Below are 19508 nucleotides of genomic sequence, written 5' to 3'. Positions count from 1 at the left end.
TGAATAATTTCCTCAACGTAAATAACGATTATATAGTTATTTAGATGAAATTAGTAAAAGCTAAAATTGGCATTTTGTATCATTTGAGTGAATGACATTGTATAACAATTTAAGAGCTGTTGTAATGAGGCCATTTGTGCAGAAGGGCTGGATCACGCCCAAAATAAAAAAAAATATAAGCGGCAGGCGTAAAAGGTTATGATTGTTATAGATATGGGACATCCTTATTAAAACAAAAGAAATGGATAAATTTTGTAAAGCCTATTATCTCATCTGTATACAATACAACAATGATTGTCACACTAGTTGGCTTTGGAAAAACAATCGAATACTTCGGCAATTCCCCTTGTTTACATTTACTTCCACAGCCATCTGTTTCTATAGTGGTGTTAACGGGGAGTGGTAGTAGTTTTGGCGAAAATGGGGAAAGTAAGTGTATAAAATGATAATTAATTTCAGTTTGCTTTGATTGCACTGGCTGATGTAGATGGTCTATTGAAATTAAACTATGCAAATGGAATATTTTGATTATTTTCGAGAGATGTATTTGTCACTTGTAGGAATTACTTATTCGGGTCATGATGTTATATTTTTGAATTTATGTTGTCTGGCGTTTGTATAATACTGCTGTCGTTTTACACTTACCAGTGTTAATAAGTGCACATGTGAGGAATTTGGAGTGACATGGTTTATATGCTGAAGGGGAAAGTGATACCTAATAAGATATTTAAAAAAATGACAAAAAGTTGTTTCCAGTGAATTAAATGTTGCATATAAATATAGCCCCACACTAACAGCTTGTGTGAGAAATACTTAAGGTTAGTATAGTCACATTCCCTAAGTAATTTGATATGTATTTGTTGAAGATGTACCAAGTATATTCACATTCCCCCTTAGAAATGTTGTTCATATTAGATAACCATGAATCAATGAATGTTCATATTCACTAAAGCAAACTGCAAAATCAAATTGCACATTTTTTCTACCAAAGCTCAGCAAACAAGCTCTGGACAACAGGAGATGTTGCCACCCAAGTGGCACAAACAGAGAACCATTGAGAGGAACAGCAGGGAGCAACCCCCCCATGAAAGTGCGCTAACAAGAACACTGATCACTGACACCCACATCAATATCTGATGATAACATTATGTTTGTAGAAACTAATTGGACACTAGAGAAGAAGAAAACCACAGAAATAAAGAATACAAAAATGGGTTTGAGAGCTTAAATTTCCACAAAGCCGACTGGAAGGAGCTTAATGCAATGTCACTTATTGATTGGAACAATCTCTTTATGATTAAGATCCAGCTTCAAACTTTGCAAATTTCTTAAACACAGTGTCCAACTTATATGAACAATTTGTCCCCAGAACACACAATGCCAGCAAAAGAATAAATAGTTATACCAGAAGACATGAGATCTTGATGCAAAAAAGGTTTAAGCTGATCAAGAGGCTTCCAGAACTCTTTGGTACTATGAGGAGCTGTCACTAGGAAGAGGCCTTCCATGCAGAACAAAAGGCAGTCCACAAAATCAAAATGAATCCAGGATACTTCTACAGATATGCAAAACAGTTCACACAATCCAAGTCTGTGATTGGCACACTGATTGATGACAATGGGACAGAATTCACAGACTCAGAGGAAATTGCTGAATTACTAAATAAGTAATACAATTTTTTTCTGCACCCAAGCAGAATAAAGTAGTCGAACAACCACTCTCTTTTCTCCAGAAAGGATCCTGACTTGAGCTTAGTCTAAATAACATCAAAGTGTCAGAAGAAGGTATTGAAAAAGCAATATGCTCACTGTCTGGAACTTCCACTCAAGGCCGAGATGGTGTACTGACACTCCTTTTCAAAAAATTGATCTTGTCATTGCAGAAACCCAAAAAACTATTGATGGAGGAATCCTTGAAACAGAGTTATCTGCATACCTAATTGAAAACTGCAGTTATCGTCCCAATTCATAAAGGAGGAAATGGAAAAACACCATCAAATTACCGACCTGTGTCCTCAACCTCCCACATGGAAAAGTTGTTTGAAAGGTTATTAAGGCTGCTACTGTACAATATCTTGAGGAGTCCAATCTAATGAATGAAACTCAACATGGCTTTTGAGCTGGTTGATCCTGCCTATCAGCCTTGCTTACAGCTATGACATCATTGAACAACATCTCATGTCTTGATAAAAGAATGGATGCCATTTATCTCAATTTCAGCAAGGCCTTTGACAAAGTGGGCCACGGTTTTACTACACAAACTATGGAATCAGTAGCAATGTAATTAGCATTGCTTATGACACTAGGCTAATTAGAGCTATCAGTTCAGTCAGAGACCAATTGACTACAGAGAGATCTGGGTTGAGGGTAACAACACGCAGTTCAATGATAGCAATTTCCAATACATCAACTTCAAATGCAAGGAGACCAGTCAAAGGAATTACCATGACCCCAGTCAAAAACCTATTAATAAGGTTGATTATGTACAAGATCTTCCAGTAATTTTATTGAGTAACTGTGGTTTCAAAAACATATGGTCCTAGTGAAAAATGTTATCAACTTTCTGTTTGAAAGGTTATTAATGCTGCTACTGTACAATATCTTGAGGAGTCCAATCTAATGAATGAGACTCATCATGGCTTTTGAGCTGGTTGATCCTGCCTATCAGCCTTGCTTACAGCTATGACATCATTGAACAACATCTCATGTCTTGATAAAAGAATGGATGCCATTTATCTCAATTTCAGCAAGGCCTTTGACAAAGTGGGCCACAGGGTTTTACTACACAAACTCCATGACCTAAAAATTTCAAGAGAACTGGGTGCATGGGTTGTTGAATTTCTTACAGGAAGAAAGCAGTTTGTATGTGTCCAGGAGTAAGAGAGTGCAATAAGCAATATGGTCATCTTAGTCCCACAAGGAATGGTCCTAGGACTGGTATTATTCCTTATTCTCATGCTGGACATAGACTATGGAATCAGTAGCAATGTAATTAGCATTGCTTATGACACTAGGCTAATTAGAGCTATCAGTTCAGTCAGAGACCAATTGACTACAGAGAGATCTGGGTTGAGGGTAACAACACGCAGTTCAATGATAGCAATTTCCAATACATCAACTTCAAATGAAAGGAGACCAGTCAAAGGAATTACCATGACCCCAGTCAAAAACCTATTAATAAGGTTGATTATGTACAAGATCTTCCAGTAATTTTATTGAGTAACTGTGGTTTCAAAAACATATGGTCCTAGTGAAAAATGTTATCAACTTTCTGGCTGGATACTAAGGACATTTAAAACCTAGGATAAGCACACAATGTTAATGCTCTGGAAATCCCTTGTACTGCCAAGGCTAGACTACTGTTCCCAACTATGGAATCCAACCAGTGCTAATGAAATAAATCTGTTAGAGAAAATCCAGAGACAATTCACTAAAAATATAGAACACTTAAAAGATCACAATTACTCAGAAAGGCTAAAGTACCTAAATCTCTACTCTTTGGAGAGAAGACAGGATAGGTACACCTTAATTTATCTATGGAAATAATGGAGAAAAATGCTAAATCTGACAAACTTCATAATGTCACAGGTGTCTGAATGCAGAGGCAAAAGCTACATTGCCCTCCACCACAAGTCTCGCACACTATACTCCATTCTCTGAGCCAGGTATGAAATTAAGCACAAGGTTTGTCAGGCAAGGAGAAGGAACTGTTTAGAGGGGTGGTTGAGGAGGGCCATTAGAGGTAAGGAGTACCTCAGGTTTGTATCAGGGAAAAATTAATTTTCCTGCGAAAATTACATTTGATCCAAAGAATACAAAATCTTCGGTACTCCTTACAATAGGAGACTCGGACTTAGGAGGGAAGAAAGTTGTTATCTAGCCTGGAAAATCCCCGTAAGGAAAATTTAGTGTGCTAAGACTACGTTGACCAGACCCCTATACATTCCCCTCACTTTGAAGTGCACCCTTTTCTGTTCCCTGGAGTGGAGACAGACAGGTTATACTCACTTTTGTACCACTGAAGGGTTTGAATTGATTCCCTTGGAATGCTTGAGAGCCCTTGGGTGAGGTAAGGGAATGTAGGAGAATGAGAAGGACTTTGGAAAGTTATCCCTGCGGTTGCCGAGCCAGAACCTGGATGAGTTGTCAGGGTCGGCTGTGTGCCCTCGGGGAGGGGTATATCATTTCAGGACTTCTTGGGCGGCCACTGTGGGGCCCAAAGAGAAGTTCCCTAAAGATTCCCACATAACTTCTTTGAGGTAAAAGGAAGTGAACGTATTCTGGCTCTTCCATATACCTGCTTGAAGAACCTGGTTGACTGACAGATTCTTTCTGAAGACTAGGGAGGTCCCCACTGCCCTCAGGTCATGGGCTTTCGCCTTAGGGCAATCTGTGTGGTTCATGTCGTAGGCTCTGCGGATGACTTCCTTGATCCAGTAAGAAATGGAATTCTTAGTGATGGGCTTCGGTTTACCTTTAGTAGAGACGAACAACCTCTTTAATTCTGGTCTAAGATGTTCGGTTCTCTTGAGGTAGGTCCGGATGGCTCGTACCGGGCATAGTACTGTTTCAGTCTGTTCTCCCCCTACAAATTCGTCTAAGGATGGAACACTAAAGGACCAGAATCTAGGGTCGGATTTGGCAGGATCTTGGTTTTTTGGCAATGAATTGAGGCATGAAAGTGAAGGAGACCTCTTTCCATCCTTTGGAATGGGCAACTCTATAAGAGATGGCGTGTAACTCCCCTACTCTCTTGGAAGATGCCAGGGCTAGCAGAAAAACTGTCTTCAAGGTGAAGTCCTTCAGATGTGCATCTCGGAGGGGTTCGTAAGGGGGACCCCACCGAGAGTTCAGGACTAATGCCACATCCCACGGAGGAGAACTGATTTCCCTGGGGGGGCATGATCTTTTGAAGTGCCTGAAGAGCATGGAAATTTCCGGTGAAAGGGCTAGGTCCATTCCCTTCAGAGAAAACACCTGATTTAGAGCTGCCCTATAGCCTTGTACTGCCGAGAGGGAGATCTTCTTGGACTTCCTGAGGAAGTGGAAGAAGGAGGCGATCTCAGGAATGGTGGCTTGATCTGGGACTATCTTCCTGGAGTGGCACCATTCTGCAAAGGCATTCCATTTCCCTTGATAAAGGTTAGCTGAGGAAGAGCGAATAGGAGCGGACATGTCCTCCGCCACTTCTCTGGGAAAACCCTTCTTTAGGAGGATCCGGACCATAGTCTGAACGCGTGAAGATTGAGTGCTGAAGGGTTCTTGTGCCAGGCCCCGTTGATGGGTTGATGTAAAAGATCTGGTCTTCCCTGAAGGGCCAGAGACTCTTCTACTGCTAGATCAAGGGCATCTGGAAACCATGGGGCTTCGGGCCACCAAGGAGCGATCAAAGTCATCCGAAGGTTGGATGCGTTTCTTGCTCTCTGGAGTACCTTGTGGAGCAAGGGAAATGGTGGGAAAGCATAGGTGTCCAGGTTGTCCCAACTTTGCAGAAGAGCATCTTCTCCTGCTGCCAGAGGATCCGGGAGAGGGCTGAAATATATTGGGAGTTGGTGATTCCATCTCGTGACGAAAAGGTCCACTAGAGGGGAGCCCCATTTGCTGAGGATGAAGTTTGCTACTTCTTGATGTAGGGACCATTCTGTGCTGATTATCTGATTCTTCCTGCTGAGGTGGTCCGCCCAGACATTCCTCTTCCCTGGGATGTAGCGGGCTTTGAGTGACACTTGGAGATTCTCGGCTAGGTTGAGGATGTCCATCATCAGAAGGCATAGTTCCTGGGAGACTGTGCCCCCTTGCTTGTTCAGGTAGGCTACTACCGAGGAATTGTCTGACATTATGCCCACTACTTTCCCCAAGACTTGATCCTTGAAGTGATGGAGAGCCAGGAGTACTGCTTTCAACTCTAGCCAGTTGATATGGGCTGTCCGCTCGACTGTGGACCAGGAACCACTGATGTAATCGTCGTTGAGGTGGGCTCCCCAGCCCTCCTTGGAGGCATTGGAGAACAGGAGGACTTCGGGGGGAGATGGGCCGAGGGGCATCCCCACAAGCAGGTTGCACGGGTCCTTCCACTAGAGAAGAGAATCCTTGACTTCTTCAGTGAGGGAGATGTGTTGTAGGGGTTCTCCCTCTTGCAGGACCCACTGAGACTTGAGGAGCCACTGTAGCGGTCGCATTCTTTATCTGCTCCTGGGGATTAATCTCTCTACAGAGGCCATATGGCCCAGGAGGATTTGGCACTGTTTCGCCATCAGGAACCCGGTCGATAGTGCCTGTGCATCTAGAGAAGTGAGATTCTGGATCCTCTTTTCTACTGGGAAGGACTTCATTAGGGAGGAGTCCAGGACCATACCCAGGTACATGACTCTCTGTCTTGGTAAGAAATCTGACTTCTCCGGGTTGACTACGGTGCCCAATTTCTGGACGAAGGTTAGGACCATTCTCAGGTGTTCTTGGCATAGCTGGGCAGAATGTGCAAGGATCAGCCAGTCGTCCAGGTAACGGAGTAGGCGAATTCCCCTGGAGTGGGACCATGCTGAAACGAGTTTGAACACTCTGGTGAAGACTTGGGGTGTTGTGGAAAGTCCGAAGCATAGGCAGGTGAACTGGAAGGTGTTGCCCTTGTGGACGATTCTGAGGAATTTCCTGGAGGAGGGATGCACTGGTATTTGGAAATAGGCATCTTGGAGGTCCAGCGACACCATGAAGTCCCCTTCCCTGATAGACGCCCTTACGGCCTCTGGGGTGTCCATTTGGAACTTTGTCAGGGAAAGGAACTTGTTGAGTGGAGACAAATCGATGACTGGTCTCCACCCCCCTGTTGTCTTTTCTACTAGGAATAGCCTTGAGTAGAACCCTGGGTCCGGAGTCGAGACTTCCTCTAAAGCTCCTTTCTGGAGCAGAACGGAGATTTCCTCTGCTAGGGCCCGCCCGCGAGCCAAGTCCGGGTGGTAGCTGCTGACTTGGATGGGATAGGGGGAGAGGTTTGGGACAGTGTGAAAGGGAAGACGATAGCCTGTCTTGATGACTTGTAGGGTCCAGTCTTCCGCCCCGGCCTCTTCCCATGCTCTCCAGTAGAGGGAGAGGCAACCCCCTATCTTGTGCGGACGGGCTGGCGAATTCCTAGAATTTCCTGTGGGGGGGTCCGGAGCCTCTATAATGTTTGCGTCTAGGTTCTCTAGTCGGAAAGGGGCGGGGCTTTTCTGTCTGCATTTTCGACTTGGAGTGGAGGGGTGGCCTTTCTTCTTTCTTCGAGTGAGGAAACGGCTGTCTTTGCGTCTGAGGGGTCCTCGGGGCTGATGGGGGGGTTGGCCTTGGCCTCGAGGTAGGGACGGCTACTCTCTCGATGGCTCTGTTATGCATCAGTTGGTTTTTGCTTGTGATTGCTGAATCCACCATGTCCGGGGGAATCAGCATGCGGGTTAGAAGGGGGGCCCTCTTCAATGGAGCATAAATTTCTCTGAGGAGGGGATCACTGGGGTCTCCTAGGATGGTGTCTCTCCTGCGTGACTCGATGTTGGCCCAAGACGTTGAGAGGCAGGCCGCTTGATGCTTCAGGGCTCTGCTCGAGCTTTCCAATAGAGCCTGGAGGTTGCATTCCTCCTGGGGTTGCAGCTCGGGTAAAAACTCCCTTACTGAAGCCAAGACACGTTCCAGCCAGGAGTTCACCGCGAGATAGAGAGCCAGGCCCTGAACGAGGTCCCTGGATTCTCTGCCAGAAAGGATGATGTTTCTTCTGAGCAGGGAATCCATGTCCGCTTTGACAAGCTCTGGTAACCGAGCCGGGATCAAGGGTTCTTTAAGGTTGGTCCCTGATGGGATGTAGAAGCGTTTTTGCTGTTCCACTGGAACAGAGCGCCAGAGCGGTGTCTCGGTTGTCCGGTTTGTGAGTGTGTCGGAGGCCTGGTTCATGGCTCTTACTGTCTGTGTACTCCATGGGAGTTGGATGGGAGGTGGTTTTGTTGTTTGAGAATTGCCCGTCCTGAAGATTTCCGACTTGAACGTGGCTTCCTCCTCTTGTGGAGGGCTCAGTTGATTAGCTCTCCTAACTTTAGAGAGGATCTCTGAGAAGGAGGGTTTAACAACCATCGGGGATTCTGACTGGGAATCCTGCGAAGTTTGGTAACTTGCCCTCTCATCCCCGGTGCTGTGGACGTTGTCGTCGTCGTAGCTGGCGTCTGTCCGGTCAGCGAGAAACACCGCGTCTTCATCCTCGTCCCTGATCGGTTCGGGGGGGTTCCGATCAGCTGGAACATGTTCTAGTGGGGCTCTTGTGGGCGGTGAATCCTTGCGAACTTCGGAGTTCAACAGGAACTTTTCCTGAGTTGCCTGGATGAATTCGTGTTGTTCATCCATCATCTGTTCTTTCATTGTGTGAAAGAGGGAATAGATAGTGGGGGAGAAGTTCCTGTAAATGCCCGCTTGGAGAGTCGCGATTAGGTTCAGATGGTCCGGGGGACCCTAAGGAGAGGCTCTCTCTTCTGGTAGAGGTGGGTTTACCCGCAAGTAATGTGCGCGTAGGCCCACCTCTGTCCTCGTGATCAAAGGGCATGGAAAGGTCTCTGTTGATCACCTGGCTCTTCCTAGGATGGGTTTTATGCGTACTGCGGGATTCCTGAGCAGAAGAGGCTGAGGGGCTCTGTCTTCGAACCCGGGTTCTTTGTCCGTGTCGGCGTCGAGTTTCCGGGATGGGTCGAGGGCAAGCCGCAAGCGACCTCATCCGGGAAAAAGCTCGTACAGGAGCGGTAGCTAGAGGTGGCCGGAGGCGCATGTCCGTCTACGCTAACCGTCCTGGTTGAAGGAATAGAGGACAACTTGGCCTGAGAATGACTCGAGGTGGACGTTGTACAACTTTCCTGTCTACTACGCTTTGGAGGAGGGAGAGAATTGCTCGTCTCCTCTGAAGCCGTAGTCTGCCTTCTCTTGTTTTTGGGGGGTGAAGGTGGAAGCCATTTCCTATGCTTGCGCACCTTTTTCCCTGCATGCGCTTTCCTGTGAACATGAAAGTACACGGACCACTGACTATCATCCCACTGAATGCACGTCTCACACGGGGATGAAAGTGAACACTTGAGAGCTCTACACTTGATACACCAAATGTGAGGATCCGCTTGGGCTGGCGGTAAGGGGGTGAGACAAGGGTATCTCCCTTCAGCGGAGGCACACAACCTATTTTGAACAACAACAATACTGGAACCAGATTCCATACATACAGTGAAGGGTAGGATACCCGGTGGCGGTTAGGGGAATAATACAGGAAAGGGAGAGGGCACTCAAGAAATTCCAGGACACAGGATGGCGTAGGTAAACCCCAATGAAATTGAAGGACGACGAACTCCTTAGTGTCCTGGGAGTGAGCTGGCGACAATTGAAGCGGGTTGCTTGATTTTCGGCACACAACGTAAATATTGAATCGTTGATTAATTAACGGTTCGCTTTGTGTTAATAAGGGATTTTGACTGAAAATCGGCCCAATAAGGGGGAAGCCGATAAAAACTAAAGAAGTATAATTGGGAGATGTTGACTCATTGACTACCGCGAAGAGAATGGAGTATAGTGTGCGAGACTTGTGGTGGAGGGCAAGGGCCCCCCTTGCCCCAATAGGGCCCCTTACTGAGGATAAGCGTTGCCCAGACCCACAGAGTAAGGATTTTAATTTAGCGGTAGAAATATTTACGCTACGCGAAGTATCCTATTATAAGGAGTACCGAAGAGTTTGTATCAGGGAAAAATTAATTTTCCTGCAAAAATTACATATTGTCAACACTGTTCAGCATGGCATAGCTGGATCACTACAGTACAACAGCTTCAGAGGAGAAACTACCAGACTCTTCAACTGCACCCCAAGATAGGTCTGAGACAAAAGGGGTTGCTCAGTGGATTCGTTCAAACACCAACTGGATAACTTCCTAGCCAAACTGGTAGATGCCCCTGGACATCCAGACAGGCATAACTCCTTAGTGAAGGCTGAGGAAAACTGGAGGTGGACACTACGTGTTGGCCTGGTGGGATGATAAACCCACCAAACCGAATCCAGTAAAATTAAGTTAAAAAAAAATGTGGCCATATCCTTCCATTGGAAAAGAACCCTTAAATTTTAGGCCTTACATTTGATACTTGTATGACTTTCATCCCACGTATCAAAGTTGTGACAGCAAAAGTCAACAAGAAAACAAACTTATTGGCTTTGGACAACAGAAAGAAATTCTAATAATCATCTACAAGCAATTTATAAGCCACCCTCAACTATGCCTCCACAGTATGACTGAGCAGTCATCAAGATGAACATAAACAATTTACAAATTTTACAGAATGGACCACTGATGGTGATAACAGAATGTGGCAAAATTTCATAATCACATAAATATTTTTCATATACTCTGTCTGGGGTATTGGCTGCATGTTATTGTGGCAGAGTAGCATGCAGTTGATACTTGAGGGTCTATAAGGGGGGCCCCTACGGACCTGAGCCACATAATTTTGTCTGTGATAGAGGAAAACTCTGTTCATAAAGAAATGATGACACTTTTATACTACAACTGTCCCTCCGTTACGCTGTCCCCCAACCCCTTGTTACTGTCCTGTACCATTTCTCTGAATATTCATATCCTTTTTTGCCTATCCTGTGGTGAGGGAAGAGAATGCTACCACTAAGTCTTTCCACTTGAACTGTAAGAGGCGACAAAAAACGGGATGGGGGATGGGATTAGGAGACCTGCTACCTGTAGCCCCAAAGGGGACATTCCTAAAAATAATGTAAAGGCATAAGAGGGTCTGGGAGTTTTCCAACCAGTACCCTAAGGTTTGGGTCTTTTAATGTGCGTGGATGTGGTACAGATGAGAGTAAAAGGGAAGAGATAGGCAGTATGTTTGCGAGAAGAAAGATGGATGTGCTGGCTTTGAGTGAAACTAAAATGAAAGAGAAGGATGTGTGTGAGTTTGGGAGTGTAGCTGGGAGGTACTCAGGAGTGAAGAGGGGACGAGGGAGAGAAGGGGTGGCTATACTAGTAAGTGAAGAGATAAGTAAGCGTGTAGTGGAGTGGAAGGAGGTTTCATCAAGGTTGATGTGGATGAAGGTGAAGCTGGGAAGGGAGATATGGGTTTTTGTAAGTGCGTATGGGCCTTGTAGTGAAAAGAGCGTACAGGAAAGGGAGGCTTTTTGGGTAGATATAAATGAGTGCATAGAGGGATTAGGGAGAAATGTCAATGTATTTGTTTTGGGAGACCTTAATGCTAGGGTAGGAAATGAACCAATAGATGGAGTGATTTGGAAGTATGGAGTTACAGGTAAAAATTGTAGTAGAGAATTGATGGTGGAGATGTGTATAGAAAGAGAGTTGATGATAGCAAATACAATGTTTAGGAAGAAAGTCAATCATAAGTACACATGGGGAAGGGTGGCAGATAGAGCATTAATGGACTATATAGTGGTGACCAGGAGTATGGTAGGAAGAGTTAAGGATGTACATGTTCTAAGGGGAGAGAGTGGGGGAATATCAGATCATTTCCTTGTGGAAGGTAAATTGAGAGTGGAGAAAGAGGAAAAGGGCAGAAGGTAGGGAGGTACTTAGAGTGAACTGCTTAACCCATTCAACTCCGATGACAAGATGTCTTGTCATTTGGTCAAATAAAACAAAAAATCATAATAAAACAACAAAATGTTTGATGATCAAACAGCACCAGAAAAATATGACGTCATCAGTCCTCCTCGAGGAGGACTGATGACGTCATATTTCTCTGTTGCTGTTTGATCATCAAACAGTTTGTTGTTTTATTATGAGTTTTGGTTTTATTTGTCCAAAAGTCAAGACATCTTGTCATCGGAGTTGAATGGGTTAAATGAGAAAGAAAAAGAGAATGGGTATAAGAAGAAGTTGAGAGAGGAGTGGAAGAGAGTAAAGGATAGAGTAGAACTAGGAGTGGAGGAGGAATGGGGATGGTTCAAGGAGGGAGTCATAAGGTGTGCAAAGATGGTGTGTGGAACAAGGAGGGTGGGTGGAAATAGAAGGAAGGGTAGTGAGTGGTGGGATGAGGAAGCAAAGAAGGGTGTAGAAGAGAAGAAGCAGGTATTCATAGATTGGCTACAAATTAGGACAAGGGAATCGTATGAGAGGTACAAAGTAAAGAGAAAGGAAGTTAAGCATAAGATAAAGGAAGCAAAGAAGAGAGCAGATGTGAAATGGGGTAAGAGTATGACAGAAAATTTTGAAAGCAATAAAAAGATGTTTTGGAAAGAAATTAAGAGAGGAAGAGGAGGCGATTCAAGTAGAGAAGAAAAGGTAAAAGGTGTAGATGGAGAGATGATAATGGAAGAGACGGCAGTAAGAGGAAGGTGGGCAGAGTATTTTAGGGACTTGCTAAATGTGAAGGAGGATAGGGAGGGAAAGGTAGTTGTAGTGGGAAGCACTAAGAAAATGAGAGTAATGAATGAGGAAAATGGAGGAGAAATAGGGAAAGATGAAGTGAAAGCAGCTGTTAAGATGATGAGAGCAGTTAACCTCTTCAGTACGGGCCTTAAATCTCGCGGGCAGCAGCCGATGCCAGCTGTACGACGTGTCGTAATAATACTCGCATCATAAAATATAGTCACCGCTTATATCGATCATTCTCTCTTTCACCCGTGAATTTTGATAACCATAGAAAATGTGATTACAGACAGTTTAGAGAGTATGTCATTACGGAGGGGCAACTACAATAAATATAATCAAGACGCCGATATGGCAGCCTCACGTATCCACTTGCTCCTCATGACGCCTATGTATGCGGCACCATATGGAAGGGGTTAAGGCACCTGTGTTGGATGGATGTCATGCAGAATGTCTGAAGAAAGGAGGTACAGTTATGGTGGACTGGCTGGTGAGGTTATTTAATGTTTGTGTAAGAGATGGTAGAGTGCCAGAGGACTGGAGGAGTGCCTGTATAGTTCCGCTTTACAAGGGAAAGGGGGACAAGTGTGAGTGTAGTAGTTTCAGAGGGATCAGCTTGTTGAGTGTAGTTGGGAAAGCTTATGGGAGGGTCTTAATTGAGAGGATTAGGAGAGGAACAGAGGGAGTAATTGGTGAGGAACACTGGTTTTAGGACAGGTAGGGGTTGTGTAGATCAGATTTTTGTGGTAAGACAGATATGTGAGAAAGCTATAGGAAAAGGTAAAGATGTTTTTTGGGCTTTTATGGTTCTGGAAAAGGCTTACGACAGGGTAGACAGGAAGGCACTGTGGGAAGTGCTGCAGATATATGGGATAGGAGGAAAGCTGTTAAGAGCAGTCAAGAGTTTTTACGAGAGTAGTAGAGCTTGTTTTAGGATTAGAAATGGAGAGAGTGAATGGTTTGAGGTAAAGGTGGGACTTCATCAGGGATGTGTTATGTCGCCCTGGCTGTTCAATCTAGACATGGATGGGGTGGTGCGAGAGGTGAATGCAAGGGTAGTGGGTCAGGGGTTAGGATATGGTTAAAGAAAATGGAGAAAAGTGGGAAATAAGCCAGTTGTTGTTTACTGACGACTCTGTGCTTGTAGCAGGATCAGAGGAGGGATTGAGGAAATTAGTGACAGAGTTTGAGAAGGTGTGTGAAAGAAGGAAGCTGAAGATAGATGTGGGCAAAAGTAAGGTGATGAGATGTACAATGGGAGAGAGTGACAGCAGGCTGGAAGTGAGCATTAAGGGTGAGACTGGAGGAAGTGGATAGTTTTAGATACTTGGGTGCGAATGTGGCAGGAAAGGGAGGAGTGGGGGTGGAGGTAGAATATAGATTGAGAGAATCGAGTAAATGCCTTGGTGAATTAAAAAGTGTAATGAGAAATAGACATCTGAGAATGGATGCTAAGAGGAGGTCATATAAAGGGGTGATTGTGCCAACAGCACTCTACGGTGCAGAAATATGGAACATAAGAGAGGAAGAGAGAAGGAGTTTGAATGTGTTTGAGATGAAATGTCTGAGAAGTATGATAGGGGTTACTAGGCTAGATAGAGTGAGAAATGAGGAGATGAGGAGGAGAACAGGGTGGAAAGGGAGTTGGGAGATAGGGTTGATGAAAGAGTATTAGGATGGTTTGGGCACATGGAAAGAATGAGTGAAGAAAGATTAGTAAAAGAGGTGTGGAAGGCAGAGGTGGAAAGAAATTAAAAGAGGAAGAGGAGGCAAATCAAGTAGAGAAGAAAAAGTAAAAGGTGCAGATGGAGAGATGATAATGGAAGAGACAGCAGTGAGAGGAAGATGGGCAAAGTATTTTAGGGAGTTGCAAAATGTCAAGGAGGATAGGGAGGGAAAGGTAGTTGCAGTGTGAAGTGCTAAGAAAATGACACTGATGAGTGACTAAAATGGAGGAGAAATAAAGAAAAAGGAAGTGAAGGCAGTTGTTAAGATTATGAGAGCAGGTAAGACACCTGGGTTGGATGGGTGTTATGCAGAATGTCTGAAAAAAGGAAGGTACAATGATGGTTGACTGGCTGGTGAGGTTATTTAATGTTTGTTTTATAGATGGTAGAGTGCCAGATAACTGGAGGAGTGCCTGTATCATTCCAATTTACAAGGGGAAGGGGGATATGTGTGAGTGTAGTAGTTTCAGAGGGATATCTTTGTTGTGTGTAGTTGGGAAGGCTTATGGGAGGGTTTTGATTGAGGTGAATCGGAGAGGAACAGAGGGAATAGTGTGGGTTTAGGACAGGTAAAGGTTGCATGGATCAGATTTTTGTGGTAAGACAGATATATGAGAAAGCTTTAGGAAAAGGTAAGGATGTTTTTTTGGGCCTTTGTGGATTTGGAAAATGCTAAGACAGGGTAGACAGAAAGGCACTGTGGGAGGTATTGCAGATATATGGGATAGGAGGAAAGCTGTTAAGAGCAGTCAAGAGTTTTTATGAGAGTAGTAGAGCTTGTGTTAGGATAAGAAAAGGAGAGTGAGGTAAAGTTGGGACTTTGTCAGGGATGTGTTATGTTGCCTTTGCTGTTCAGTCTATACATGGATGGGGTGGTGGGAGAGGTAAACACAAGGGTAGTGGGTCAGGGATTGGAGATGGTTAAAGAAAATGGAGAAAAGTAGGAGATAAGCCATATGTTGTTTGCTGATGACACTGTGCTCATGGTAGGCTCAGAGGAGGGATTGAGGAAGTTGGCGACAGAGTTTGGAAGGGTGTGCGAAAGAAGGAAGTTGAAGATAAATGTGGGTAAAAGTAAGGTGATGAGATGTACAAGCAGAGAAAGTGGCAGCAGATAGGAAGTGAGTGTTAAGGGAGAGAGACTGGAGGAAGTGGATAGTTTTAGATACATGGGTGCGAATGTGGTGGGAAAAGGAGTGGAGATGGAAGTAGAATGTAGATTGAGAGAAGCAAGTAAATGTCTTGGGGGATTAAAAAGTGTAATGAAAAATAGACATTTGGGAATGTATGCAAAGAGGAGATTGTATGAAGGAGTGATTGTGCCAACAGCACTGTATGAGGCAGAAACATGGAACATAAGAGAGGAAGAGAAGAGTTTGAATGTGTTTGAGATGAGGTGCCTGAGAAGTATGATGGGGGTTACTAGGCTGGATAGCGTGAGAAATGAGAAGGTGAGAAGGAGAATGGGGGTAGATAGGGTTGATGAAAGACTATTAGGATGGTTTGGACACATGGAGAGAATGAGTAATGAAAGATTAGTAAAAGAGGTGTGGAAGGCAGAGGTGGAAGGATTGAACATCAATGAGGGAGCAACCAAGGATGAGATAGATGGATGGGGTAAAAGGGGCATTGGGAAAGAGGGGAATGGCTGTTGAGAGAGGACAGGAGAAGACTGAAGATAGGGGTGAGTGGAAAATGGTTGTGTATGGATTATGTGATGTATGAAAGGGAGTGGATAGGGGATGGGGGGCGAGGAAGTGTGTAAAAAATAATTTGCCACATGAGGGGACGGAGAGAGCGGGTCACCGATTTAATGAAGCGGCTTTGCTGTGTCTTGCGACACTGCTTCTGACCCAGGGCAGTGGGTGAGATGCAGGGACGACCTGTCATCCAGGAGGACCCAAGATAAGAGAGAGGGAGGGGTGAATGGGAGTGGAGTATGTAGGGATGGAATGGGTGGGAGCAGATTATTTTTTATTTAATCTATCTATTCTTATTTATTTCATTTATATATATATATATATATATATATATACACCCACTCGTTTAACGACCTACTCGGTTAACGACAACTTGGAGTAACGACGGGCTTTATGACAGACCAATATTCGTTTAACGTAAATCTCCCGAAGCTACGATGTCGTGTACGATAATTAAGTTGGCTGAGGCAAATTTGTATGATGTTATAAATGAACTTGTACGGTGGATATTAGCTGTGAGGTAAAGTGTTTTGAAGCTTAGGTCTACATTACCATCCTGCAAGCTGCAAAAACTACCTGGGGTACAATATATACCGGTAGTGGTAAATTTTTAGTTTCGACCAAGGGCGCAATATAGCAATAGAAAATTAATTATTAATTTTGTAAATTATAATGTATCAACATAATATGCAATTTTGTGAGCGGAAATAAAAAAAAAGGTGCTAAAACAAATTTCGTAAGTAACGAAGTCATGTCGGACAAATGGTACACCATGTTTGTTATGATAGATGCCGATGTCGAGGAAATGAAAGGATGATAAATTCGCCTAACCTAAACTAAACTAACCTAACCTGTGTTTGATAAATCATTACCTGCAAATTAAATGTCATCCGGCTTGTCCTCGTTGTCGTCGTCGTGAGAGACGTTGGCAGACGACAAGATGGCGTCCCGAGCCTATACTACCGACTTTGTTCATTAGCATATTTTCTTGTAGCATGATATTTTTTACTTTCATTTCCGCCCACAAAATTGCATATTACGTTGATACATTTTAATTTACAAAATTGATAATTAATTTTTTATTGCTATATTGCGCCCATGGTCGAAACTAAAAAAATACCCCGGTATTCAATATGGAATGTCAGCATACGCGGATTTGGTCATATACGGTAATTTCGGGGACCTAACCACCGTAAATAAACAGTAAATAAAGCTTTAATGTACTGTATAAAAGAGGGAAATACACGAAAATAAAGATACATGTATTGCTGGACATTGTACATACAGTACATGTACGTACAGACGCTCCTCTACTGACGTTCATTTGTTTTACGTTTTTTCGATTTTACGTTTGAACTGACGGTAAAAAAAAATTGTAAACAAAAATTTTTTGAGTGATTTTTTTAGTTTACCGCGCTCTCCGTAGTTCAAACAATACTTGCGCACGACGCTGCGTCCATTGTTTACGTTGCGCAGACGACAAACTGAAAATGCCTTGCCTCCTCCTCCTCCACCATCTCAATTTATGTTGCTTGAATTTAATCTATTTGAAATTTGTTATTATTTTACAATGTTATGTGTTTAATTAATGATTTAGGGGTGTTTTATAAGATACGGTAATAGAATTTACCGATGTATAGTACAGTAACAACTTACGTTCATTTTCAACTTACGTTCGGCCGTTCGGAACGTAACTAAAACGTAAGTTGAGCGTCTGTATATGTATACACTTTCGCTTAACGACCAATTCGGTTAACGATGGCGCGCTGGTCCCAATTGTCGTCGTTAAATGAGGAGTGGTTGTGTATATATATATATATATATATATATATATATATTTCTACTTGTAAAGGTGAAAAGGCCTTTGGTATATGTATGTATTTCTGAATACAGTATTATATTAGTACACATATATTAGGCTTATAAAACACCAAATATTCTTATGACACACATTAGAGATTGCAAAAATTGATGGCTATTATTAGAAGTAGTATTCTCACTAATCTTATATTTTTATATATATTTTTTATAAAAGAGTAGAAATTTCCTCATTTGACCAAATGTTAAGAGTTTTATATTACATGAAATTCATATTGCTCTTGCTGGTTATGTTAGTGTTCACCAATAGAGACCAGGGGCATTGGATTGATTGATTAATTGTTTATATTGCTTGTGCACATATGTGTTTGTTTTTATCTAATTCTAGGTTTCAGTAATTGTATACAGGAAGAAATAATGCTTATGGGGTTCTGTCTCTTACTCTTCTCCAGTTATCATATCCAGCTACAAATTCACACATGATTCTAATTTGGCAATATTTCCATATTCTCTCATTATCACACTTCACTTTAAATTCATGTGTTGCTCTAGCTTGGGCTATTTTGCCTTCTAAGCTATTCCAAGTTATACATCAGTATGGAAAGTTGTTTGTACTGAGGTACTTCATGATAACATGGAGAGTTGACTGCATTGTAATATGCAACCATTGCTTTATAGACTATTTTGGGGCACCCCGTTTGACTAGAGGCATATATCATTTGTGTGTGTTGGAGTAAAATCTCTACTCATGGAGGACTGGTGATTATTTTGTACTATGACTGCTCCTCCTTTACACTCTTCCCTTAAAACTGTCATTTACCACTTCTTTGATTCTACCTCTTCTGTATACCCCTCTGGGATTGGAAAAAAAAATTGTTTCCATGTTTCTCATGCATGATGTAAAAGGGAACTTGATGGGATGAAGTGATGGGACTGGGGATCTTATTCTCTGTATATTTTCCCATGAAAAGTCAAAGTCTAAGAGGGTCTGGGAAGAGAACTTCAATTACTACCCTTAAAATAGGGGTAATTAAATGTGCATAGATGTGATACAGATGAGAATAAAAGAAAATAGATTGGCAAGTTGTTTGTGAGAAGGAAGATGGATGTGTTAGCATTGAGTGAATCTAAGTTGAAGTTGTCTGTTCGAGGTTACTAATCTCCATCCTGACATTTTATCTCTTGCTACTGTCCTCTTACTTTCCCTTCAATTTTTTTTTCACCCATTTGAGTGATCTAGATCTTAGTCCTCCAGCGTGCTCCATTTTCTACATAAGACGATTGTAAGTTACTCTATCAAAAGCCTTCTCAGGATGAAGGCTCACACAGTCCACCTTGCCCTCCTTCTCTTGCATCATCTCAGTCACTCTCAAGTAAAAGCTTGAAAGGTTTGACACATGTGACCTGCCAGATATAAAACCAAACTGACTGTCAGTCACAATATTCATCTCTTCAAGATATTTGACTCCTCAGTCTTTCACAATCCATTTACATGATTTCACTGTTGTACATACATATACTAAGGGCTCTTTCCCCCTTATCATGGAGGTAGCCAAAGTCAAGAGGCATAATTTCACTCACACCTATTTCATCCCCACCCATTCCACTCCTATCCACCACCCCATCCCTCCCTCTCATCTTGGCTCCTCATGGATGACAGGTCATCCCTGCATCTTGCCCATTGCACTGGGTCAGACGCAATGTAGCAAGACAATATACACAGGAAGGCCACTTCATTTAATCAGCAACTCCCTCATGCAGAAACATTGAAGAAATCCCTTTGGGGTGCATCAAAATATAATTTTTCATATAACTCCCCCCACCCACTCCCTTCACTGTTCAGCTGGTCAGTAATACCAGCCTTTAGTTTAGTGGTGCCAAATTTGTCCCTTTCTA

The 19508-nt window shown here is 43.2% G+C and overlaps 1 protein-coding gene across 3 annotated transcripts in view; it reads left to right on the top strand.

Moving 5' to 3' along the window:
* Positions 1-230: 230 nt before the first annotated feature.
* The window catches only part of LOC143041064 (uncharacterized), a 154801-nt gene continuing 135523 nt past the window's right edge, over positions 231-19508 (top strand). Inside the window, exon 1 of one of the 3 annotated variants that reach the window (XM_076212717.1) lies at positions 231-429. In XM_076212717.1, coding sequence (XP_076068832.1) covers positions 421-429 — 9 coding nt within the window. In that variant the 5' untranslated portion in view covers positions 231-420. The remainder of the gene's footprint in view (positions 430-19508) is intronic. The other 2 variants (XM_076212719.1, XM_076212718.1) reach the window with 2 other exon arrangements.

This window comes from Oratosquilla oratoria, chromosome 30, assembly GCF_046742065.1.
Source record: "Oratosquilla oratoria isolate Oo_2021 chromosome 30, ASM4674206v1, whole genome shotgun sequence".
Classification (NCBI taxonomy): domain Eukaryota; kingdom Metazoa; phylum Arthropoda; class Malacostraca; order Stomatopoda; family Squillidae; genus Oratosquilla; species Oratosquilla oratoria.
This window is presented reverse-complemented; position numbering and strand designations above follow the sequence as displayed.